The 25236-nt window shown below is 48.3% G+C and overlaps 2 protein-coding genes and 2 non-coding genes across 8 annotated transcripts; 2 read left to right on the top strand and 2 right to left on the bottom strand.

Moving 5' to 3' along the window:
* Positions 1-1064: 1064 nt before the first annotated feature.
* On the bottom strand, positions 1065-1158 carry trnai-uau (transfer RNA isoleucine (anticodon UAU)). The gene is made up of 2 exons: positions 1121-1158; positions 1065-1100 (listed from the first exon to the last, which is right to left on the bottom strand). It is a non-coding gene; the product is annotated as a tRNA-Ile (tRNA).
* A 993-nt stretch (positions 1159-2151) lies between these two features.
* On the bottom strand, positions 2152-2245 carry trnai-uau (transfer RNA isoleucine (anticodon UAU)). Its single transcript has 2 exons — positions 2208-2245; positions 2152-2187 (listed from the first exon to the last, which is right to left on the bottom strand). It is a non-coding gene; the product is annotated as a tRNA-Ile (tRNA).
* Positions 2246-2787: 542 nt separating this feature from the next.
* Positions 2788-15324, top strand: LOC128765293 (galectin-related protein-like). The gene is made up of 5 exons (XM_053875919.1): positions 2788-3058; positions 6853-6936; positions 7008-7096; positions 8765-8954; positions 11762-15324. Exons 1-5 carry the CDS (start codon positions 3026-3028, stop codon positions 11903-11905), a joined length of 540 nt encoding a protein of 179 aa, XP_053731894.1. The 5' UTR covers positions 2788-3025; the 3' UTR covers positions 11906-15324.
* A 1662-nt stretch (positions 15325-16986) lies between these two features.
* On the top strand, positions 16987-25177 carry aftphb (aftiphilin b). 5 transcript variants are annotated; one of them, XM_053875097.1, is made up of 10 exons: positions 16987-17128; positions 18918-19929; positions 19999-20159; positions 20227-20353; positions 20419-20475; positions 20948-21028; positions 21178-21298; positions 23808-23888; positions 24534-24645; positions 24712-25177. In XM_053875097.1, the coding sequence occupies exons 2-10, from the start codon at positions 18949-18951 to the stop codon at positions 24842-24844; spliced, it is 1854 nt and encodes a 617-aa protein (XP_053731072.1). In that variant the 5' UTR covers positions 16987-17128; positions 18918-18948; the 3' UTR covers positions 24845-25177. The 5 variants fall into 5 exon arrangements, 4 of the variants coding, with proteins under 4 accessions (XP_053731072.1, XP_053731074.1, XP_053731075.1 ...); XM_053875099.1 differs by having other exon boundaries at positions 21238-21298; XM_053875098.1 differs by lacking the exon at positions 16987-17128 and adding an exon at positions 17296-17374.
* Positions 25178-25236: the final 59 nt, after the last annotated feature.

Raw genomic sequence — 25236 nt, forward strand, 5'->3', positions numbered from 1 at the left:
AGGATCAAAACACAAGTTCTGTGATGCATTTTTAAACTTTTAAACCACTCTCCAACCTCTGGCCGCCATTTTTAATCCATTAAGAATAGCGTTTAAGTATCTGTAGCCTGGAGCAATTTATGTCAGAAGCACATCTATGGCACGTCCCTGCTGATGATTATGGCTGGGATTTCATTTATTTAGGCTCTTAAATACAGCCGGTTAAAGTGATCAGTTGCGTTGTCATTTTTCTAAGACAAATTTCAAGTTCTACAGAGGCAGTTTGTTTGGAAAACCTCCCCGTACTGGACACGCTGCACAAGGTAAGCAGGAGCACAGTACAAACATCTGAGCATCTATGGCATTGTTTGACACACACACACACACACACACCACAGATGTGTTTAAACAGCTCCCACTGAAAAGACAAACACGTTCAACAGAACAGAGCCTGCCTTTTGTCCTCCTGGCTCCTTCCTGCACCACCACAAAACACAACTTGAAACAGTTTTGGTACAATCATGAGATTTCAATTGATCTTTTTCAGTAACATTTGTTGATGATTTTGTCTATGAGAATAATAATTGATCATTAAAACAAATGTTGCAACTTCAAATAAATCTAATTTCTGTCCGTTTGTGTGGAATGAGTGAATTGTGGGATGAATAAAGGCAATCTAATCTAATATAATAAAATTATATACAGATAATGGTTATCAAATGGCAGCCTGACACAGTGATCTAAAGTGGCAGCTCAACATAGAGAATCGGCTGAAACATACAAAACACTGGCTCTGACTTTACTGTGCTCCAGGTGAGGCTTGAACTCACAGCCTCAGCGATGTGCTTCCACATGCTGTGCTCTCCCAGCCTGAGCTACTGGAGGTATGGGAGCAGAGGAACAGAAGCTTCAGAGAGAACAGGGCACAGAAAAGCAATAAGTTGTAAATAAGATGGGAAGTCATTTTCTTGGCCTCAAGAGACCATCAGCCAAAACCTGTGGCTGGGTTCCTTCCCAGGTCACATAAAGGAAGGTCCTAACCTGTGGCTGGTCAGTGCATTGGAATGATATATATACAATAGAAGTGCTCCAGGTGAGGCTCGAACTCACAACCTCGGCATTGCTCCACAGGCTACTGTCTTATAAGTACCGCGCGCTGACCGATTGCGCCACTGGAGCTACAGCAGGAGTGCGACTTGAAGGGCCATTCTTGGTGAAATAGAGCAAAAGTAAAGATGACTTTTCACATGCAGTATAGAATGTTGTTTGCAGCAGAGAATGTTGTTTGACTGAATGCCCAGCCAAAAGCCTTGGGAGTGGCTCACTGCTCGTCCTCTCTGGCCAACACTCGCTCTCGCTGGCCACATGACTCAGTACGTCTTCATGGTGGCTGGTCAGACTTCCTCTGGTCCGCCTCAGTTCATGGTTCTGATCAGCCAGGTGCTGTCAACATTCAACAGAGATGCAGGTTCATATTGGCACCGCAGCATCGCCCAGCTGCTGCTGATGTGAGCCAGTGGACCACTTCCCAAAGATGCTCCATTAGACTGCAGTCTGGTGATGGAGGGGGTCAGTCATGTGAAGCGACAGAAGGAAATTCAGCTTTGTGGCATGGTGTCTGGTCCTGCTGGAGGTGATGAGTCCATGAGGTTTTCAATGCTCAGCAGCTTGGTTTGTCAATGTGCTGAGGTTTCTTTGAAGTATTTATGCAACAGCAACGATTACAGAGCAGACAGCGCCATCTAGTGGCATGTGACAATATGTCCTCAAACCTCATCTCTCCCTGGAGGAAGTGGTCTGCCAGAAGATGTGTCTGTGACTGCTTATATGAATGTATATTTGGTGAGCGGAGGGGGGAAAAGCTTGTATCTACAGTGCTCCAGGTGAGGCTCGAACTCACAACCTCGGCATTGCTCCACAGGTTGCAGGCCACTGGAGCACGTGCAAAGTCCTTCTACAGCAGCGCAGCAGCCAGTGCTTGAACAGAGTCAGCATCCATGAAGTGGCAAGACAAAGCATTAGGAGTAGTTCTGAACAAAGGTCAATATTGGGTCTCCAAGACTTCAATAGGCCAAAAGCCTGTGGCTGGGTTTGTTCCCAAGTCATATAAACCTCTGGCTGGTCACTGCGTGACAATGATGCTGCCGTCATGAATCATATCTGCAATAGAAGTGCTCCAGGTGAGGCTCGAACTCACAACCTCGGCATTGCTCCACAGGCTACTGTCTTATAAGTACCGCGCGCTGACCGATTGCGCCACTGGAGCTTCCACTAGACTCGGATCAGAACCTAACGCAGAACTATATAATCTCTGTGTGCGTGTCTTCGCCAAAATAGAATATCCAAATTTATATAAGAAATTAAATATGTTATTGTTATTATTGTGTGTGTCAGAAAGCAAGTCGTCGTGACGTTTCTGCTCCAATTGTAACATAAGAAACGGTGGAAATGGCTCATTAAAAATAAAGCATTACGCCCAACCTTGAGGTGATAGTTGTAGGAGAGCGGCTGACCGCAGGAGGGCAGCATCGCTCTGCTCCAGCTCTCGAGTGAGGGGGCTCCACCATGACATGGGTGGCCTGTGGTTTCGGTCAGTGGCCGGGACTCTGCGTGTCTGCAGCCCAATTCAGAAGGCGGCCTAATTAAAGCTATTTTTAGCGCAATGGTAATGATTAATCGTCGGGAAATATTGACCTCACACGGACTCCACGAGCGGAATCCTCCCTTACAGTTTACCCCGTGAATATTTCACAGATTTTTTTGTATCATAACCTGGGTATGAACCGCCCAAACGGGCTGTAATGAGGTAGTCTCAGATTAGCCGGATCCAGCAGACGGGGATTAGGCTGGTGCTGCGGGGTTATCATAGAGCATACGTCAGCAGACATCCACCCATCTCTGGTGCCGAGGGGCGGGGGTCGCGGTGGCTGAGGGAAGACCCTGGAGCTGCCTCAGAAGCTGGGACAGTGCAAGCGCCACGACGCGGACGCGGCGCCAGGATCGCTCTCCTCCTCCACCGTAATACTCCTATGTGACTCGGCTCAAGATGGCGGTGCAGGCAGCGGAGAACGACGCGATTGTAAGTGACTTAAACATCTAACTCGCCTCGTGCGTGCCTTGTTTTTACCAGTTGAGTTCACGGCGGAATACCTGGCGCTTGTTGCTAGCGCGGTGCGTTCAGGGACACTTCTCTTTCATTCACGAGGAAACCCGAGAGGCGAAATGAATCGGTGCTGCGTCTTCACCTGGGCCGCGCGCCCACGCCGCGCACTCCGCTTTCATGGCGCTTTACCATCACACCGTGGAAGCGTTTCGCCTGGTGCTGTTGTCCAGGCCTGCGCCGTCTGAAGCGGCATCGAGCCCTGCAGACTGGAGGCGTATTCACCGCCAAACCCCAAGTATATTGCGCCTTTAAAACCACAGGAGCGCGTGTTCCGCTCACTTTGTGCCTCAAGTGTGTTCCTCTGTGTTGCTTTGCTCTGAACCGACCGTGGAATAATCACGGTCATATTTTGTTTGTATTGTAATCCATTTGCGTATTTGATCAGCTCATCTCGTATTTTGTATGAACACGTACATTCTAATATGGCTCAGTGATTTGCGCATTGTGTCCGCGGTGCATTATGAGGCACCAGGTGACACGCTTTACTCATTGATTCGCCAGTTTGGCCACTGCTGTTGAGCGTCTTCTCTCCAAACAGTCGCTGCAGCTCTATTGTGGTAGAGAACCACGGTCGTGTTGGCAGCAGTGGTGGACATCTGTGCTGGGCTGAGCACGCTGGAATTATGAAAATGGGAAGCAAATGAACACATGCAGTTAAAGAAATGAGCTTCTTCTTCTTTTAAATCAACTTGGTTTGCATATTTATTACAAATACACTGTGTAAAGGTGTGTGCATTTCAAGGGAAGAAAGCATAAGTGATTTTTTTGCCGCCTTTACTCGACTGTTGAGGTTGTTGCAGACAGGGTCCTGAGTCGACTGGAGGTGACCTCATCGCCCTCCGTGTTCTGTGAAAGGTCGGAAGTATGGGAACATCTCGCAGTGTATTCATCCAGGGATGCCAAACATGCCTTGAGTTTCAAAACACGGTCATGCTTGACACGTGGATTAATCCTGAAGGTAGTCTGTGACTCGTGGCCTATCACAGGAGTCGGCGTCTTTGAACCACAGTTTCAATGCTTGAAAGTTGTTTGTGTTTAAACTGATTCCCTCAGGGTAAGTAGTGGTAATGGTTAAGGTATGTGTGTCGGCAGGAAAGGAAGGATGTTCTTGTGAAAGATGATGGGATACTTCCCTCTTGTGAGTACCAATTCAAATGTGTTCAACCCTGAGTTCCTTGTCTATGAGCAGGGAGTTCTTCAAGTCTGTCCAGACCATGTCCATGTGCTTGCAGTCCTGCCCTTCATTGGGCTTTTTAGCTGGGATTTTGTCTCAATCTGTTGACTGGGAAGATCTGGATAGGTTTCACCAGACAAAGAAATATGGTGCCTGCGATGGCAAGGCTGCACCGTATTATGCCAGAAAGGCATGAGAATCTGCGAGTTTTGATTTAATTCTGTGAAATGACCGGAGAGAAACACCCTTTGCTTGTAAACCAGTATGATGGCTTTACAATGAGGGCGCTCATGATCGGAAATTTAGGGCGTCCTGCTGAAAAACGGGGCGTCCAGTTTCTAGTGTTTTTCACTTTCACTCAGATGCCCCTCCAGCTGAAGACCTGCTCTTCATGAGCTTATGGTTATAGGAAGGTTGTGTTTTGTCCAGCTCCATTTCTGGTTGATATCTTTCTGGATATTCCTCCAGATGTTGGTGCTGGCTTGATGAATGAGCTTCGCAGTCCCTAGCTGGTTGTTGTGAAGCAGGAGAGTTGTTTCTCCTCTCCATAACACAGGAGTTATGAAGCAAGACGCCGTGCTCACGGAGCAGCATCGTGTCCCTTGGTTTACCTGGCTGTTCAAGAGGCCTATTTGAGGAAAGACCTCCTGGATCATAGCGACAAGCTGGTCGAGAGCCTGTAGCCTGAACGGTTTGATTGTTGGGCTTTCCTTGAGTCTCTTGTAAGGATTTGCAGTGGGATTCGATTGTGGGAGTTTATGTTTACGGTCCGGGGCCTGGGCCTCTGCTGCGCGTGCGACGACTGCTGCCTGTAGGAGAACAGAGATGCCCTTGGTCTGTGACAGAGTCTCATGTTTGTTGTCCATTGTCTGTGCTCCATTGTTCCACCGCACCGCTGTCACCACAGCGCTAGGGAATATCTGTCTTTAGAAGCTGGACCTAGGAATAGTTCAGCTTACATGTTGAAGCGCCAAGGCTTGAGGAATAAAATGGGTTGAGAAGATGCCATCAAGGAACACAGCCATAAAAGCTACTGGGTTTGTTTCTAGTTTAGACATGAATTACAAAAGTCAGTAAACTGTCCCTCTGACTGAGTTCTGTGACTGGACACCCTCAGAAATTCACTGTGAAATCTATTGTTGTGGATCCAGAGACACTTCAGTGCGTCTGAAACACTGTCACACCCGGCGGATGACCCAACAAGGCAGGAATGGTGTGTCAGTGTATCAGCTGAGGGATCGTGCTCGGGGTCACCAACTGGTCCTTCTTGTCTTACTGCAAATTCAGGTGCCAGTGGTGCGACGCCGACGTGACCCTTGAAGGTGCATGAACCAGTTTGAGGGCTCCTCATCCTGTCGCGGGGAAACAGATGTATTATGATCAAAGAAAAGTCAGGGAGTTGGGGCAGATTCTGGTGGTGCTCCAGGCTATGAGCTGGATCCATAGCATGGGGAGTCTCTTTTTCAATGCCTTGTGATCAACACTGCACATGTGATCACATGGGCGCGGAACTCTCTGCTGTGCTACACTGTGCGTCGTAGGACACGGGGTTCTCCCCAGTGCTTCAGCTCCTCCTACAATGGTGTATGAAACCCCAGCGTTTTCAGCTGTTTACGTCAACAGAGTGACTCGGTCATGTCAACGCCCCCTTGCTGACTGTCGAGCAGGACTCGTGTTGTAGCCAGGACCACACCAACCAAGACATTATGGAGACTGGAGAGTATCGAGTCCAAAATGAGACTAAGATATTTGGAGGTCAAGGCCATTCAAGGTAGACCGTCAAGGAGGACCAAGAGGTTGTAGAAGACGCTGTGTCCACCGTCCGTCCACCACCCTCTTCTCTGTCGTCAGGGCAACCACGATCAATTATGCCACCCGAGTGAGTTCTGTGTTGCTTCTGCCCCCTGCTGTCCTGATGAGCTCATGGCTATCGATCATATTCCAAATGCCAAGATGGAATTCAATTGGATGGAATCCATTGCAGATATTCGCTGTGGTCAGCGCTCTCAGGGTGTTTTCCTAGTTTAGGTACTATGTGAGATGGACGTTTTAGGCTGCACACGTCGGTATTTACGAGACAGAAGGAGCTCGGATCACTCCTCCACAGACTGTGTCATGGATTCCCTTGATACAAACATGATCCAAAGTGACGCTGCGTTCTTGTATTTCTGAAGATTAACATGCTGTTGTTAGCCAGATGAGAACGGTGTGAAGAGAAATTCTCTCTGGTTAAAATGAGGAATTACATTTGCACGTTGAGTTTAAATTATTGTTCCGTTTTCTTGCCAGTCCACTGAAGGACGCCCACACGGTGCACTGGATTCTCTGGGATTTCACTCCCATTAGTGATGTGATGTTGCCTTCAATAGAGTTTCTCTGATGGGACTTTTCATTGGCAGTCCAGGACAAGTCTCCTCAAGTCAATTCCTGTTGACAAGACACGCCCTCCGGGAGTGTTTTTCATCTTGATTTTACAGCAAGCTTGAAGTCAGTCTTCAACAGTTATTGAGTCTGCTTCTCCTGTCATTTCAACCAGAACATGGAGGACGACCAGCTCAACGACTCGCTGGGGAACCCAGGCCTCATCTCACCAGACAAGGAGGATCTATCCCGTGTCCTGGTGAGAAACATCTCGCTGGTCAACTGCTTCAGTGTTGTCGACCGTGTCTCTGAAGAAACGTTTCGCTGCAGACTGTCCCGTTCAGCGGCCGTATCCGGGGAGGCATGAGACCTGGAAAGAAGATCATCGTCATGGGGATTGTTGACCTGGAGCCCGAGAGGTTGGTGGAAGGAAACTGTTTTTCTTGCTGTTGCTCCAAGTTTACATTTGTGGATTGAAGCTTCAGCATGCGAAAGTTGGACTGAACAGAAACTTGCAATGATTTATTTTGCATAGAAGCCTGAGCCCGTCCGTGGGAAAGCTGGTGATGTTTTCAGCAGTTCCTCTCAAACGTGGATCTCAGACTAGACTCGTCACCGCATGGGATAGTTTGCTGGTAGGGACGGGCGATAACTTATGGTACACGATATCCCGCCAAACATAGTCTCCACAATTACGATTCTGCATCTCACCGTAAATCCGACACGTAGCTCACTCTCTGCATTGGACCTGCACACGTGAACATGAGGAGACCGTAACGGAGCCGCGCTCTCCAGCTCTGCGGCATTTGACAGCCGACACCGCCGTGTGACAGAGTGTGGTGGACTTTGGTTCACCATGGTAGTTTGAAAGTGATGTTGAATCCAGGGAACCTTTGATCATGACACTGGTCGACTCTGAGTCTCTGGATCCCTGTTTCTTTGATGAGATGGAGTGGTCCTCATAGGTTCCTTGGTTCACATCAACACATGCAGCTCTCCTGCTGCCAAGGTGACAACACTTGGATATTGGCGGCGTCGTCCTCTTCCGCGTCCCCATTAGGCTTCACTGATGGAGGACACACTCTCACAGGCAGCGCTAATGCTAGGAGCCACCACGAAGGACCATCAACCAATTCTAAAGCCTCAAAGTCTGAGTGACATCTTCATCAACCCATTTTTCATCACACAAGACAAAGGACTGACAGTTTGGATCATGATTTGGAGAATAGAATATGACTAAATGATCATTTCTTCACCTGATTTCTAATGTTTCTTCAGTAGCATCTAGGAAATGTGTCCAGACTGCTCCATAGTTCAAGTCAACTGTTCAGAGACATGAGACACAGCAGACAGACGGCTCCATTTAACCCCTAAATAAAGCTGGCAGAGCAGCCTGTCAGACACCAGCGGCTTCTACCAGAGACCTGAAACATTGAGTTTCTCATCTCTGCACTGAGTTCACCGTTCTATTGAGACATCAACAAATCATCAGTAAGTTTAATCACAAAACAGTTTCGCCCATCCCTATTTGCTAGTGAAGAGTCGGACATGAGTTGTATATATTCATAGAGTGATCATGGGAACAAGTCTTCCGGTGTTGAAAGTAAGACGTGAAATGGCTCTGAGCTCCTGCAGCTGCACCGGGCCCAGAGGTGCTGCTGCATTTAAACACCAGTCTGGTGATAAGATCCCTGTGCTGCAGCCCCGTCTGACTCGCAGGGCCACTCCAGGACGCGGCGGCTTCTTTGTGCAGCCGGGGAGAAGGATGGCTCCTTAAGTATGCAGAGACAGGGCGTTTCCTCAGTGGGGAGAGGGAAGGAGGGAGGGAGGGGGGGAGGTAATCACCCCTCTGCTGGCTTGGGTGTGTCCGGCCTGAAGATGGAAAGTTGTGTCAGAACTTGGACAGAAACCTCCAGATGACCTCACCGTGTTCAGCCAAATGTTCACGCGCTCGGGCCAGAACAGTTCTCCTTTTGTTGGTGAGCCGCCCTGCAGGGGTGGAGGGTGGAACCCAGGAGCCAGCAGCAGGGATTTTATACATAATTTACCCAGTGGTTAGCAACTGACGTGTGGCCTTTATTTCACAGCTTCGCCGTGAGCCTGACCTGCGGACGCGACTCTGAGAAAGAGGAGAACGAGAAGCAGGACGTGGCGCTGAAACTCACGGCTCGCTTCAGCGACCGCCAGTTCCTGCGTAACGCCTGCGTGTCTGGCAAGTGGACGGACGAGGAGGCATCCACCGCCTACTTCCCCTTCATCCCCGACCAGCCTTTTAGGGTAACGTCGGCCTCATGAATTATGGATCTCCTCGGGGACTTTATTACACGTGGAGTTAGGCGTGGGACTTGGGCGGCCCGTGATCCAGAAGTGCTTTGTTGCTTATCAAGTTTTTGATCTCTGCAGATGAATATGTCTCACCCAAACACATGTGACAGTCAGCATAGAAGTTTGGTTGCCTAGCAACATCAGACCATTTTTAGCTGTGTGTCTCAGGGTCCCTCTGCACCGACGTCTGTCCAACAGTGGCTTCTAAATGCTGTTTTCCACTCACTTTTATTAAGAAGTGTGAAACTGAAGTCTTTCAGTTTTACCACTGATCACATGAACATCAGTTACATGTGAGGAAATAGATTTTTGCTGCAGCTCCAATGCATCTATTTTGCAATATAAGGATTCGACACGTACAAATACAATGCCATGTTAAACGAGAAGGAGGTGCACATAAGAAGTGATGGCAGCTGGCGGGGATGTGTTCTGGTGGGATGAGCCTGACCTTAATGTGCAACAAGATGACCTGTAGCTTGGACTCCACCTTCAGAGAGTCCAGCCAGGCTACAACACCGAGTCACTGGCTTCTCCAGTCTGTTGGCATCAGTTCGCCACACCGCAGCATGGAGAACAGAGCTAGCTACCATAGACTCATCCTCTGACAGATGTTGAAGGACCTCAGTTGCTGCTTCAGTCTGTCTTGTCGAGGCCAGCTCCAGTCCAACTTCTACCCCACATGGAGACCTCCACAATATCCCTGCTGATGCCCCAATAGAAGGTGGGGTCAAAGGTGACTTGTCGCTCACACTGAGCTGCAGGTCGCACCACGTGATGAAGCTGTCCACACCAGTCCTGGTGGAGAAGATCGCTTCCACATGAAGCAATCGTCATGTGACTCGGCTCCTTCTCTGCCACGTGAGACATGAGTCGGCTCCTATCTTTGACCCTCTAGTCCCTACTGAACCAAACGGACTCAGATGATCTTAAAATGGGACGATATCTCACTCCACTGCGAGATAGTTGCATGTTGCAGCTGCATCAGGAGCATCCACTGTCTCAGTGGGGGTGATGCAGGGGTCAAGGCAGCAGCCGCACATTTGCACGATGACGAGTCACAAGACCGGAGGACTTTTCTATCTGCTCTAATAACTCTGAGCATGAAGAGGCATATGGCGTCAGCTAAAAATATCTGAATTATTTCTGTCAGAAGTGGAGCGGCGCTCGCTCGCTCACTCATATGTTTAACATTCAGAATCCGCTCGGCCTTCTCCGTGAAAAGAAGTCTGAGGGAACCGTATTTAGACGTGTCTTCATGCGTGTGGTTACGTAATCACAGCCCTGGGGTGAAGCGTCATTGTTTCTGGTCATGGCTGTTTAAAGCTGCGGCCTGCAGATTAAAGCTCTCATGCAGATTGTGTCCCAGAAACGACTTCATGAATTCAGCCATGGACATGTGACGTGGAGCCAGTTTATCGCTCCTCTGCTACCGACAGGCCGTTCCACTGTTGCTCTTATGTAACTGTGAAGTAGCCTCAGCTGGAACTGGAACACAGTTTGTCGGAGGTGGCCACTGCATCTTCCTCCTCCTCAGCCGACCTTCCTCATCCTCCCGCCTCACACCACTCTCCGTACTTCAGCAGACATCTCCCTTCTGTACGGGCTGTTGGAAGTGTGTGCGTTTGCGTTGTCATCACATGTGACACACGTGTCCGGCAGCTGTGAATAAAAGATATCAGTCGTGACCAGGCTTCCTGCAACTTCCTCTCTTCATTTTAAAGCCCCTTTTTAGGCCAGTGTCATGCAATTTTAATCTGCAGACCTCTCGTGTACCGTTTTACCTCAGGACTTCAGGGTGTTGAAGACCAGCCCCTGCAACAGCAGCCATTCCTGTTTTGGCATTTTATTTACAGTGTTAAACTCTTCAACGCTCTTGGTCTTTTGGCGTTTCCCATCAGGCCACTGATCTCATGCTCGCACCCTCCCCTTCATGTCCTCATGTGTCACAAACATGAACCCCCATGTTTTGTTGTCCAGTCCAGCCGGGCATGCTCGCAGAGGTTTAGCTTCTGAGATGACTCAGAGATATGCAGCACTAACATCACAAGTGTTTCCTTTGTTTATCAGCATTTGAACAAACTAGGACGGGCGGTAAATCAATTTGCTCAATTAATTTGGTGTTTTATTGACAATGTAAAAAAACCACCCCGGGTCAAGTATGCTGCCATCCAGCTGCATCTAAAGTCACTTGCTGGGTTTGCTCGGTCACTTCATTTCCTAAGAAATAGTTGACAGAAATCTGACTTCATGTTCGGTGAGTCTTCTACTGTAGATAAGCAAAGTTTCATCGAGTTTGACTGCAGATATATTGATTTATTATTGAATAGCTACAGTGGATTATAGTCAATATATTTTAATAGTATACCCAGAGTTCTGATTTCATGTAGATGTTCAGCTAGTCTTCTACTACAGACAGCAGTAGTAGTTCTACTGTAGAACAAACCAAGACAATGATTCTGGTGTCATTAGCATGTGTGCTGTTGTGAGCGTCCGTCACAGTGCTGGGGGGGCAGCTGAGCGGTCTCTCTGTGGGCTGAGATTCAGCATTATTTTGGCAGTTTGGACGTCAGAATTGCAATATTTATGCAGAGATATGCACCACTGCTGTTTGGTTTATCACACGAGGACAGTTTGAGGCCTCAGCGCGCAGCACTACACCAATTGTATGAACTTGATGACCACCACCAACATGGCAACAGTTGTTGTGAGAGGCTGTTTTCTCTTTAAGCACCGAGTCATGTTTTGTTTTTCTTCCACAGATTGAGATCCACTGCGAGCACCAGAGGTTTCGGATATTCGTGGATGGACACCAGCTCTTTGACTTTTATCACAAAGTAAAATCTTTGCCGTCCATCGACACGGTTCGGATACAAGGGGACCTACAGATCACCAAGCTGGGTTAGCGCCGACCTTCTTCTCTGCAAGCTGCGAGTCTGTGTGGAGCGAGGACTCGTTCACAGGTCAACACGAGGTCACTAGTTGTCTACCCACCGCGCAACACTGCAGCTGGAGTCATGAGTCGTCTTTGATTTATAACCTTCTGTTTGGCACCGTCACGAGGTGATGCGTCACCGCTTTATGTTCAAAGGTAGGTTTGAGTTGTTTTACCAAACAGCACTCAGGAAGTTACGGCTGCAGTGACTCAGCAGAGGAGCCGGCTTGAATTAAGTTTTTAATCCACTTAGTTTTGGTTAAAACAGTAAACATGGACCTTGATTTGTTCCTTAAAAGCTGCTGATTCATTTTTCTGTCGACTGAATCTGTGTTACGCAGCAAAAAATGTTACATTCCTGAAACGCTGATCTTGTTTTCCGTCCCTCGACATCGTTGATGTTTACGTTCTGCTTCGTACCTCCCACGTCCCTTGGGCTTGTGCCAGTTGCCGTGGCAACCACGCTGCCGACCTACATTCCCCCAAATGAGGATTATATCTTAGCATGAAGCGAAGGAGGCTCTGTCCTGAACCATTCGAACTACATTAGCAGTCGGGAGGTGTCGAAGGTCTGGAGACGAGACCGATGTGCGTCACTTCCACAGGCCGAGGCATCTCCTCACAGGCTGGAAACTGCTGCATCAATGTTACATTAAAACCCTTTTTATGTTGCACCTTCGAGGTGTGGATCATCCATGTCGCACTTTTTTTTAAAATATGTTTTTAAGTCCTTACAAGGCAGATGATTGGGCCAACTGTTACTGAAGGAATCTCCATTTGTTTTTGTTCTGAAGGCGGGGTTTTCCACACTTTGATCGCAGATTTTCACCTGTGCTGGAGACGTTTTGAGAGATGATCACGGAAGCAAAGAGTAAAAGGTTCTCGATAGAAAACCTAGGTCAAGTTCTCTTTCATTAGTCAGGTGTCAGTGAGATGAATAAACATTCAAATGTTTCTTTTTACATGTTTTTATTTCTTTCATCTGGGACCAATTGTTTGAACGTTGGAAGCCTGTGCTGACGGTGTGTGAGCAGATGTTTGTCTCCCACTGATTAAACTTGAGATGTGCCTCTTTAAACCGAGGCTTTTTCGTTTCTTGAAGTTGCAACTGAAGTCGCAGTTCCGCTTGTGTTCTACTCCCCTGCATGTCTGCTCCAGTACTTGCTTTGACTGGCTTCTCCATGTTTGGTTGACGCAGGACTTAAACTTTGTTTCAGAATGGGTGTCATCGTTTTGTTTTGTTTTTTTAAAGCAGATCTGTAAACCTACATTCCAGTTCTGCCAGTTTTGCTCCTGGCGGCTTGTAAGAGTAAATAAAAATACAGTATTCTCCCAGGTGGGTTTCACTAGTAGAACTTCAGCTGCTGCTTTCTTGGGGTCCCCCTCAAAAAGCTGACTGCACAGAGAGATAAGTTGTTCCAATTTTTTTTTCTTTTTTGGGTCGATGTTCAGGCAGTCAAAAGAGCGTCAGACTGGTTGGAGAATTTTACTTTTGCTTCATAGCTATAGAGGATTAGCTGGGTGGCTACTATACTTTGGGGTTCTGATGGTCAGTATGTGCTATGTTTGTGCTTTACGGGGTCACGGCCTGATGCTCAACAGAAGCCTTCTTCAGAACCAGAAGTCCAGCTTTGCTTTTCACTCTCTCAGTAGAACAACAAGGGCTGCAGGTGACCCCGGGAGAGAGTGAGACCGCTCTGTTGCAAGTCTTTTTGTTTCAGCTGTTCCAATCTAACGGGAAAATCTTCTCAAGCGGAACAGCTGACAGGAAGTTGGTGCTCTCAGCTGGTGTTAGGAAGCAGGATGGATGATGAATGTACAGTCTTCATGTTTCTACAGTAGCGTAGGAAATCGACATGATCATGTTGCGCACTTTTTAATGTCAACTCTTTTCTCGGGTGGTACGGCGGCGTGTGGAGCTAAATCCGTGTCACGGGCTTCAGTCTGGAAAGAAAGTGGCTCAAAAAGGGAAGTAGAGTCCAAAATACAGCTCTGACTCGGGAGGAAATTGTGTGAAGTTTTCAAAAGAAAAAAAAAATCACTGGATATGAGTCACAGTTCCAGATCCAAACTTTAAAAAATATATCAATTTCATTTGACAAAGAGGAGCGTCTTAATTTGCGTGGCTGGGGTTGAGTTGAGATCTGCGACTTGAATCTGACAAAGGTTTTCAACTCAATCTCAACTCAATCTCAATTGGAGAAGCCGTGTCCCGGGATTCAGACCTTCTGACCTTGGTTTAGCTCCATGCCTTTGCTGTTTGTTTCTCAGTGTTTCCTGAACCATCCCATGTTTTGTCCACTCAAACACTTGTACATGCACATCGCTAGATTCTGTTCCACAGCCGTCCCACTTGTAAAGGAAAATCACACGGTGATAGCAGAGAAACATGTTCATGATGTAACAATTGACTCATTATTAAACTGCACTTCATGATGTCGTCAACTGCTTTTCTTGTCATATAGTGCCACTGCAGTTTCAACTTGAATTCTGTCATAATTCATTCCAAATTGAGGCAGCTGTTAGTGATTTTTAATGGGTTTAAAATGTCACTCCTAAACAAAGACAAACCGTTGCGACGTATAATGAAAGAGAAATCCAGACTTTGAAGAGTCACTGATGGAATATTATATGTGACATCCACATGTGTGGAGCTATTTTCCAGGTTGGAAACCTTTGCTACATTCATGTTTTCCAGGGTTTTCATTTTCCAGGTCGTTTTTCCTCACGTGATTAGAAAAGAAAAGCTTGGTGGCTGGGAAAGTGGTGTGAGAATTTTACAGATCGGCGACTCTTCTAGGTGAAATAATCTGCTCTTTGTGTTTGTGCGGGTTTCCTCCAGGCTCTCTGCTTTCCATTCATCGTCCTGGAGGCTGAGCAGCAATAATTAAAATTGTTTGGCAAAAGGTTTGCTCTGGAAGTTTGCTGGATCTTCTGGTCCTATCTGTGTTCCTCGTGTAGCAATAAAGCCTCCTCCTCGCCTCCAGTGGCGGCTTTATTTAGGACATAAACAGGAAGTGAGCTCATTCTGGAATGAGAGGTCAGCGAGAAGATGATGGAGTGTGAGGCCTCCTCTCCACAGACCCCGTGGTGCGGCAGTATCTCTGACAAAGAAGCTAGAATGTTTTTGTGCTGTCACTCGCCGCGTCAAAGGGCTCGAGGTTTGGTGACGTGTGAAGCTTGTGTGGCTCTGTAGAGTCGAGCTGAGCAGGTGAACGGCTGTGGTTTGCTACGTATTGTGATTTGAAGCAGGGTGAAGTGTCGTGGTGTCTGTTTTTAAGGGACTGTACAGTTTTCCAGGAAGCAGTTGTTCACAAATGTGTGTATTTGGAAACTTCCTTTGCCCTTGTTATTTAAGTGTAAAATAAAATAATCCGATTTTTGATCTTCTTATCAAACCGTCTCCTTTCATGTTTGTTTTTTAATCCTACACGTCTCACCGTTGCAGACAGCTCCCTTCGATGTCGAGATGGTTGATAATGAAATGCTGAAGAAATGTGTGAAAGTTTTTCTCTGACCAGTCAGGTGACAATGTATAAATAGTAGTTATTCATATTTATAGAGCACATTTCGGTCAGAAAGTCACAAAGTGCTTTCCATAAACACAGACTGAAAATCACCACCAAAGAATCAGACGTCACATGTAAAAATAATAAAATACACATAAAAACAGTGCAGATTCACAGAGAAACAAGAGGATGAAATGGATTCTGACGGTAAAACAACACTATTGTTTTTAATAAATTCATTGTACAATGAATGATTTACTGGAGTTGCATCATGCATTGAAGGAATTACTTTTCTGCAAGACCTATGTATTTGTGTGCATAGTCTGAGCCCCGACTGCCACCTAGTCCTCTTTGCACCCAACCCCTATGACTCCCTTTGCAGGTGGTGGGTCGGCAGGAGGGACGGCCCATGTCGTCTTTTCGGGCTGGGCCCCATGGGCCGAGGCCCGACCACCAGGTGCTCGCATTCGAGCCCCAAGGAGCATGGTTCGCATTGTAAGTCAGACTTGTTCCCGGTGCATGTTGGCCTCCACCAGGGCTGCCCTTTGTCACCGGTTCTGTTCATTACTTTCATGGATCCGGTTCGGGAACCACAGAATCTCATCTATGCTATTTGCAGATGATGTTGTTCTGCTGGCCTCATCGGACCGGGACCTTCAGCATGCACTGGGTGGTTTGCGGCCGGGATGAGGATCAGCACCTCCAAGTCTGAGGCCATGGTTCTCGACCCGGAATAAGGTGGTTTGCTCTCTCTGGGTCGGTGGGGAGTTTTTGCCCCAAGTGGTGGAGTTTAAGTATCTCGGAGTCTTGTTTTCGAGTGAGGGAAAAAGGGAGAGTGAGATTGATAGATGGGTTGGTGCAGCGGCAGCAGTGATGCGGTCGCTGCATCGGACCGTCGTGGTGAAGAGGGAGCTGAGTCACAAGACGAAGCTCTGGATTTACCGATCAATCTACGTTCCCACCCTCACCTATGGTCACCAGCTTTGGGTCATGACCGAAAGGATGAGATCGCGGATACATGCGGCTGAGATGAGTTTCCTCCGCAGGGTGGCTGGGCGCACCCTTAGAGATAGGGTGAGGAGTTGGGTCATCCGGGAGGAGCTCGGGGTGGAGCCACTGCTCCTCCACATCGAGAGGAACCAGCTGAGGTGGCTCGGGCATCTGCTCCGGATGCCCCCTGGACGCCTCCCTGGGGAGGTGTTCCGGGCATGTCCTACCGGGAGGAGAAGACCCAGGACTGGCTGGAGAGATGATGTCTCCGCTCTGGCCTGGGAACGCCTCGGGATCCCCCGGGAAGAGCTGGAAGTTTGGGCTTCCCTGCTCCGAATGCTGCCTCCGCGACCCGACCCCGGATAAGCGGCTGAAGAAGGTGAAGTCTGAGCTACTGTCTTTGTTTTCGAAACTCGTCACTACTAAATAATTAGCATTTATTTTTTGTACACGGCCCTGTGCGCTGTATTCCTCCACTAAGAGGCGCTGTTTCCCCTAAACAACGAAAGCGGCAGCAAAGATCGTCTATTCAGAGACAATGCTGCTCTCTATTCGGAGACATACAGGATGAGTGAGGTCTGAAAAACATACAAAAGTGAGTCCTCCTGACCGTCTTTGTGGCTTTGGTGTTTGTAGTAAAGGATGATGGAGATCAACGCGGAGCTCATGAAGAGGCGCGAACGAGACGCTTGCAGGTAAATGTGACGAAAGTAAATCGTCTTCAGCGTCGTCATGGGGCTGACTTAGCTCTACTTGGCCGTTTCGCCCCTCCAACTGACCGCCAGAGCTAGCAAAGGAATGTTAGCTGGTGAGCTTCAGCGCTGAGACTCGGTTCCGTTCGGATGAGACTCTCCGACTGCTCGCCGCCGTGTTCCACTTCCTCGCTAGAACACCGTGTCGTCTTCAGCTGACGTGTATCTCCTGTGTTGACATCGTGTCAGGTGCAGATGTGACACCTGTCTTCATGTCAGCACGCGGTGTAAAATGGCAGCTTGTGTCCCATTATAGACATTTAAACAGTGAAATAGACACGCCAGCTCTAACTGTTGTATGAGCTAGATATATAATCCGCAGCAGAAGAGAGTGCCAGGAGGCAAAACTATAGATATAAACATACATGGCGCCTCTAGCCTTGTGGGGACCCTTTCCCCAGCCTCCCTCCTAAACCTGACCATGCAAAACCTGAACCACAACCAGACTGACACCCAAGTACAATTATAGTCATTTTGAGGTTGTCATCCTCAAATTGAGGCTTTAACCTTGTGGGGACTGGCATAAATGTCCCCACAAGATGTTGATCCTGTGGCAACACTCTGAAGAAAAGTCTTGATCAGGCCAGGTAGTCGCACACGTCGGGGAAGTTGTCTCAGGTGTGGGACGTTCAAGCGGGTGAGGAGTTACCCATGACAGGCAGTATGGTGTCTTAGATTGTATTTGTCATGAGAGGCAGTGTTGCCCTGAGCTCAGGATGTTCTCGCTGCTCCAAGCAGCTGCAGCTACAGTTTCATGTATCAGTTTACTGAGTGGAGCAGGCACAGGTTTCCACTGCAGACCACTGAGCGGCCCGTGCTAGTGAGCAAATGTAAACAAAGTGTATGGTGACGTCATGGAAGGTGCACTCTCAGAGGGCCACAACTTAGAAATAACGACTTGATCATTCGCATTTATTGATTCAGTAAAACATCACATTTGTATTATATACTTTGAGCTGTGAAGTGATATCAACTTAACATTCTTTGTTGTTTTTGAAATGTCATTTTTTTTTAATCGGAGTGAAATTGAGCTCAGTAACTTTTGAAGATTTTTCTTCACCGTGCCAGCAGTTATTGCAGAATTTAAAGGAAAATAATGCTGGTTCAACCTAATTTCTTTGTTGTCTGAACTAGACTAACTCACAGACAAATAATGGAAACCATTGCTGGTTATTCATGTTGCCAACCAGGCTTTAGTGGAGTGCGTAATATGACTGTTCAAATTGGGACTAGAGCCTAAATGGTGTTTTGCTTTGCCTTCAAAGTATCTCCATGGAAAGCAAACTCAACTAACCTGAGGAAAAAAATATCTGATGTCCAAAATAAGTCCTATAAAGCGTCATTTCTCCAGACCATGAAGTCACTCCGACATGCTCACCTCAGGTGATCCAGTTCTCAACTGAGCCAGTCGGGCAGCGTGGCATAAAAGCCAGTATATGATATGGTCTTTTTAAAAGAGATTGAAAGAAGCATCGTGTTCCACAGTCGAGACTCGGTCCCTTGCATGTCTGAGATGTGGCTGGGAGCGAGGCCAGGTTTAAAAGTTCAAATTTTGAAGTCAATTCTGACACAAAGCCGGTGCAGAGAGGGCTGATGAACTGGTGTGATCTGTTTGAACTGAACCATGAAATGGTTTCACAGTTGCTGGTGCTGAAGTTAGAGTCTGCTTCATCCTGAAGCAGACTCTTTCCAGCAGTTGTTTTTCCTCATTATTTTGTTTTGCTCTTCCTAGTGGATGAAGTCCATCCTGGCGAGGCGGAGACATGGAGCCAGACGTCATGGTGGTGCACCCGTCACAACCTTCTCTGGATGTGCGGGATGATTTACCATCAGAGGAAGAGTTTGGTGATTTTGGAGGTCTCTCCGATGAGATCCCCCTTCAGCCTTCTCCATCCAGCCTCGTCTCACAGCATCCACCTACAGAAACACCAGCTTCACATCAGCCCAACTTGCAGCAGTGCAGACTCACGAGCCGCTTGAGCGAGGAGCCGACCACGGTCTTATCCAACGGGTTGTCCAGCGCGGCTGCTCAGGAGGAGACGGGGTTTGCTGATTTCACCGTGCTGACGGAGGAAGCTTCACACTCCTGGTGCTGTGGCTTCTCTCCGGTGGCAGAACAGTGGAGCAATGAAACCGGAAAAGCCCACAGGCTGAATAAAGCACCACAGGAGGTCGTGGTAGAACCCAAGTCCAGTTGTGTGTCGGTGAAGAAGGATTGCACTGGAGTAAGATCCCAGCTCTCTCAGGCAGCCGTCACTGGTCCAGGCTGTGTTTGGGACAGGAAGGAGCCGTCAGAGAGGGAGGTCGCCGACGGGGGTCAGGAGTCGCCCGCCGACAGCTCCTTCTGTGACGACATTTCCTTCGAGGGTTGCTCTGAGGACCTGGAACACAATGTGTCGTCACTTGCTTGCACTTCTCCAGAGGACCAGACGGACGTGGAGGAGGATGAAGAAGAGAGGAGCATTTCAAGTCTGGGAGGAGGGATGGAGTTCTGTCTCACCCGGGCAGCTCAGGAAACGTCTGCTACCTCCACTCACGAGAGACCTGTGGCCAGCAGGCTCCAGGCGGCCGAGGTGCCTTGTCTCAGCAGCCTCCCGCCCAGTGACAGCTTCGCGGATTTCTGCTCTGCACGTGAGGACGAAGACGGGAGCTGGGAGGAGTTTGAGGCGCACAAGACCGTGGAGCAGAACGGGACGGGCCATTTGGTGCTCCAGAAGGACGAGCAGGAAGAAGCAAAGCCACAGGTCTGCTAGGTCGTGGTAGAGCTCCACCGAGCGACTGATTGAAGCGGCCATCTTTGGTCTTCTCTCCAGGTGTCCGACCGTGTCCAGAACCTCGTCCACAACAGCTTCCCTGAGGGAGATGGGGAGGAGGAAGAGGAGCAGGAGGTACCGAGCCTGGGCGCTCTGCTCCACCTCTCTGGGTTTGAGGAGGAGAAAGAGGCGACGCCCGCACTTTCTCTGACTTCATCGAGGTCAGTGATGCGGACGACTCTCTACCTGGTGGCTGCGGACGCAGCACTGACATGTTTGGATTCCCAGGGTGCAGCGAGGCTGCTGGTGGCCTCATCGGGAGCTCCACACAGCAGTGGGCCTCCAGTTTCAGTGGGCTGGTTCCCACACCAACAGGTCTCTGCTCAGGTGCCTGGGTGTGGACACGAAGAACATTGTGAGTCTGAAGTATTACTCTCACGTCAAGTCCTTCTGTAATGCTTTAATTTTCCTGTGTTGAAGGTGTTTGTTGGGGTGAAGAAGCAGCCTGTTTGTGTACCAGCCTTCGCCTCCAGCCTGGTGAGTCGAGTTACTCGAATGACTGGAGTGATCTGTGAAACCAGGCATTTTAAACAGGGATGCTCCGATAGATCGGTCATTGATCATGATCGGACGATCCCAGCGTGATCGGTGAATGCCGATCACTTCCTGTCACTCCCGATCACAACACCTGTTCAGGTGGGACAGCTGCGCTCTGATGAAGCCCCGCGGGTTGTGATGCGTCCACTGCTCCCTCCTCCCTCCACACTCAGCAGCAGCATGCTGTCTGCTGTGGAACCTCTTTCAATCTGTCATGTAAAGTTTGCACCGCTGGTTCTTCATCAGCTGTTAGCGTAGCTGGCGCTTAGCAACACCCGCCGCTCCAAGCATGACATTGAGATGCTTGTGTGTACTTGTATGTATTTGGAAACGCTGACTCCTGAAGAAGGCATGGGCGGAGTTAAGATGGCCGACGCTCCTGTGTGAATCCCCTCCTTACTTGTGTTTGCAGGGAATGCTGGAGCCCACCAAAGACTCTTCTTCAGGTGCCGCTGTGGCTTCAGAGCGCAGACACTCATTGAACTCAGAACAGGTGAGTCATGTCGTGGACCACACTCCGCTCACGCTCCCTTCAGCTGAGAGTGGCTTCCTGGTCAGGAGACGTGATGCTTAGGAAGCCACTCAGACACGCTCGCTCAGGTATCACATGGGATCAGCCAAATATACGGAACATGTTTTCAGGCAGAGGAGCGCGGTGATGCTGGAGTCGCAGGTGAAGGGTGCGGCTCTGTGCTTTCCCAGGATCCTCTGTCTTCCAGCCTGCTGGTCGCCAGCAGCCGTGGCCTTAGCAGCTCTCAGGACGGTACGTCCCCTCGCTGATGGTGGAAGCTCCACGGCAGCCGTCGTCCTTCCTCTCAAAGCCATACCTTTTTATTCTGGACTGCTGTTGCTTCCTGTGTGCTATTCCTGAGTCCTCCCCTGTGACTCCGCTCCAGTGCATCATCTCAGCAGTTTGGACCTAAAGTCGGTGCCATTGAGGTTAGCGACGGGTCTTGATCAGGTTCAACTATAGCTGTCCTCCTCTGCTGAATTAAGAGGAGATACTGAAGCTGTGGTGAAGATGTGTGTTGCCACGTCCTCCTGCAGTCGTTTCACCATCACTCATTCACACACAAGTGTCGATGAACTGTCCATCCTGTGGTCCATCCTCTTGGTGCTCGAGTCAGGATTCTGATCACCTGGAACACCAGCGTGTTCCACCTCAAACTGATGATTCAGTGCAGATCAAGTGTGACCCTTCTGCCTTGCCGTAGACTCATAGCTCCCTGCTCTGCTGAGACTCCACTCTTATGAGTATTTGAGACGCCTGCCTCCAAAAACAAAACTTGAAGACACAACTTTTGTCTTCATCCAGCTACAACTGAATACTGCAGTACACCTAATAATGAAAAATCAAAACAGTCTTGATCAACGAGTGTACGGTGGGCAATAATTATATCAATAATTATTCATAAAATAATACCAACGTGTTTGCGTGGCTGTGGAGCAACTCCTCTAGCTAGCCAGTATTCTTCCCATGAAGATGTTGACAAACAAGATAAACGCTGGCAATAACAACATTGTATGGCCCCTGTTAAAATACAAGCCATCATATTGTCGCCTTCTTCAGTGGGTGTTGAGGGCGAATGGTGCTGCCTAACACAGCAGCAGCCACACGGACCAACATCCTGTGTATCTGCCTGTTTGCTATCCTGTTCCGCCAGATCATGGCCTCTGTGTGCTTCCTCGCTGCTGAAATGGTGAATTCTCAACCGTCCAGGATGTGGAAACCCATCACGGGCCAGGCTCCCATCTCCTGAATTACAGGCCTCTACCTCTGTCGACTCTACTACTTGAACTTGTGATCCAATAATGGCACTGATGACTACAGAAATATAGCTTTGCATGGCACACGTCTGCGCTGGAATATGCCTGAACATCCCTGCATATTACAGTCCAAATCAACTGCACATTAACTTCATGTTCTAGATAGTGGTGAAGGGAGAAAGAAACATCTGGCTGTTGCCACGTCTGCTGTGTCCTGGCTATATGTTCATGTTAGACTACACTGGCTCACTCCAAAGTGGCAGCTCATCGTGGTAGTACTAACACTGTTGCCATTACTGATCACCCTGCAGCACCTGCTGAGGGGTTTCAAATGTAAGAGAACGTCTCATTTTGAAGTCACTAAAATGCTACTGGTCTTCGGGCCTCTGCTGTTTTTGACAATCTGCTCCAGCTTTACAGCTCATTTGTAAATATTCAAATAAATCCTCTGCTCTTCTCTGTTCTCTGCCTGGTCTTCTGACTGTTTTTCCACTCAGACACGTGCACAGACAGACTCCATCAGGAAAGTGCCCCCCCCCAGCGCCCATTTTTGTTTTCTTTAATCTTCAATTGCTGAGGAAAGAAAGTTATTACTCTCTCATCAGTTTCTGCAAAATGGGTTTTGAAATCTGACAGGGCATTTTTTTTATTCATGTGAGAACTGTTCAAATGTCTCAATAGACGCATGAAAATTCTCGTGAGGAACTGAGGAGCAATAAAACCATGTGCCCTTGTGAGCACCAGCCCTCCAACATGCCTGTGCTCGTGCCTGCCTGGACTGCATGTTCTTCAGTGTCCATGAAGTCTTGTTTCCCTTCACTTGGTTTCTTTGTCGATTTCCTCCTCCTCGTCTTTGCCGTGTTGTGTGTTCCAACTTTCTGAAGCCAGGTCCCTTCTGCGTGCCCCACGTGTCTTGTTTCTTCCTGGCACTTTAAAAGGGATGCGTTCTTGAACAGGTGAGTTTTCCGAAATGAGGGCCAACATCCCTTTTTCAGAAGCACCAGATTCTTCCCGACAGATGTGCCCAGATTAGAAACTGGGATCTGCCCAATGAGCCACATTCAGCCGAGCTGAAGACTGTATAAATGGAAACTCTGCCTTGCATAAAACTGTACCAGCTTAGTCAGTCAACTTATTGCGCTGGAAATGAGAGGCTTGTGCCAGTGCCTTTCTAGTTCTATTGAAGGCGACGAGTTTCCATCTATGTCTGAAGTGGGGTCTACTTCAGTATGGACAGTGTGCTGAAGAGCGTCATGCTGGCTGCTGCTTGGTTTGGGCTGACTGAGCCTCCTGTGGCGAGTCTGATGCCAGCCCAACTATCTGGAGCCAAACATGTCGTATAATGTTTTACCTAAAAAGCGACGGGGACTGACATGTTAGGGCGGTAAGGAAGGACGGCCCGCGCTGATGATCCCCGTGGAAACACCGTGGATAACCCCGTCCGTCCCTGTGTCTCTGCCATGCCACTCCTCTCTCTCCATCTTTGCCCTGTTTTCCATCACCAGGCTGCTGCACTCTGGACCTGGACTATTTTGGTCCAGAGGAGGAGAGTGGATCCAGCAGGGGCTCCAACACTCCTCCACCAGGTCAGTGTCGTGAGGCGTTAGTTGACTCTAGTGCAGTGTAACCGCCTACTGCAGAGATGGGCAAAATAGGGCCCAGGGGCCTCTACTTATGTGGCGCTCAAGAGCAAAACTACACCAGATAGTATCAGATTTTCCTCATGAATTACTTTGCAAATTCCACATCGAAGCTTGTTAGTGATTCTTAAGCTCTTTGATTCCCATTTAGGGCCATAACTAATGACTCTGCAACAGGCTGATGAACATGCGACTCATCTGGTGAACACTTCAACAGTGCTATGTATTGTTTAGTCTAAATGTGGTTTGAATAGTTTGTTGTCCCGATGGTTCCGGATTGTATTCTTCCAGTGGATCATGCTGATATTAAAAATATCTTTGTCCCTCAAAAATTAAAAATCTTCAAATTATTTTACCCATAATTTACAAGATATTAATCATTTACAAATCCAGTATTTATCATTTATATGTAGGGTCTTTAAATGAAGTCTTAGAATATATATGTATTGTTGAATAACAGTATTTTAAAGATAGAATGTCATCGGTGGGAATACATGTTCCAATTTTATAATAGTGAAGTTTAATATCTTTTTTTTTTGCCTTGGTGGCCCCTTAAGGGATGTCATTTCCCTCCCCTGCCCTTTTGTGCAGGAGTGGACCCTGAGCTCTACAACCTGACCGTCTGCAGGCTGGAAGTCAGCATGAAGAGGCTGGAGAACGCTCTGAGTGACCTGATGGCTGCTTCAGAGAACACGTCCGTCAGGTCAGTTGGACGCTGCCTCTTGATGCCTCTCAGAGAACCGCTCCTGAAATAAAAGTCTGTTTCCAGACGGCCTGACCCGGAGGAGGAGCTGAGTCCAGAGGCCAGCAGGACACTGTCCGCTCTGCCCAGCCTGTCTTTCATGAAGGCCGCCTTCCTCATGTTCCCCTGCAGCCTCGCTGAGGAACCATCAAATACATAGAAGCTTTGACACTGAACTGTCTTGGGGTCATGACCTTTGATCATATTGCGCCGCGAGGTTTCATTTTTGAGCGAACTACTCCATCTGCTGGCGAACAACATGACGTCCCATTTCTTCACTCCTTCATACGCACTATTTTCGACATTATTTTTTTTAAATTCAGGTGTTCGGCTGACTTGTGGCTGCAGAGAAGCTCACATCGGTGGATCGTTGGTAACCGCTCGGACATGACACCGCAGTGTGATGGACCGCACCGTGCACTGCGGTGTTGTTGTATTGCTATTTTCATCTATTAGTGTATGAATGAGAAGTGAGTTTGAATCGTCTCATGGACACGAATTCACACATTGTATTCAGTTCTCTAATTAAAAAAAAAAAAACAACTTTCATTG

Source organism: Synchiropus splendidus, chromosome 9 (genome assembly GCF_027744825.2).
Source record: "Synchiropus splendidus isolate RoL2022-P1 chromosome 9, RoL_Sspl_1.0, whole genome shotgun sequence".
NCBI classification, from domain to species: Eukaryota; Metazoa; Chordata; class Actinopteri; order Syngnathiformes; family Callionymidae; genus Synchiropus; species Synchiropus splendidus.

Excerpts from the sequence above, each read along its gene's own strand:
- aftphb (XM_053875097.1), top strand. The coding sequence starts at position 18,949 with ATGGAGCCAGACGTCATGGTGGTGCACCCGTCACAACCTTCTCTGGAT. Across the intron at positions 21,029-21,177 it reads ACTCATTGAACTCAGAACAG|GCAGAGGAGCGCGGTGATGC; the intron begins GTGAGTCATGTC and ends ACATGTTTTCAG. Across the intron at positions 24,646-24,711 it reads TCAGAGAACACGTCCGTCAG|ACGGCCTGACCCGGAGGAGG; the intron begins GTCAGTTGGACG and ends GTCTGTTTCCAG.
- LOC128765293 (XM_053875919.1), top strand. The coding sequence starts at position 3,026 with ATGGCGGTGCAGGCAGCGGAGAACGACGCGATT. Across the intron at positions 6,937-7,007 it reads AGGATCTATCCCGTGTCCTG|ACTGTCCCGTTCAGCGGCCG; the intron begins GTGAGAAACATC and ends GTTTCGCTGCAG. Across the intron at positions 7,097-8,764 it reads GTTGACCTGGAGCCCGAGAG|CTTCGCCGTGAGCCTGACCT; the intron begins GTTGGTGGAAGG and ends TTTATTTCACAG.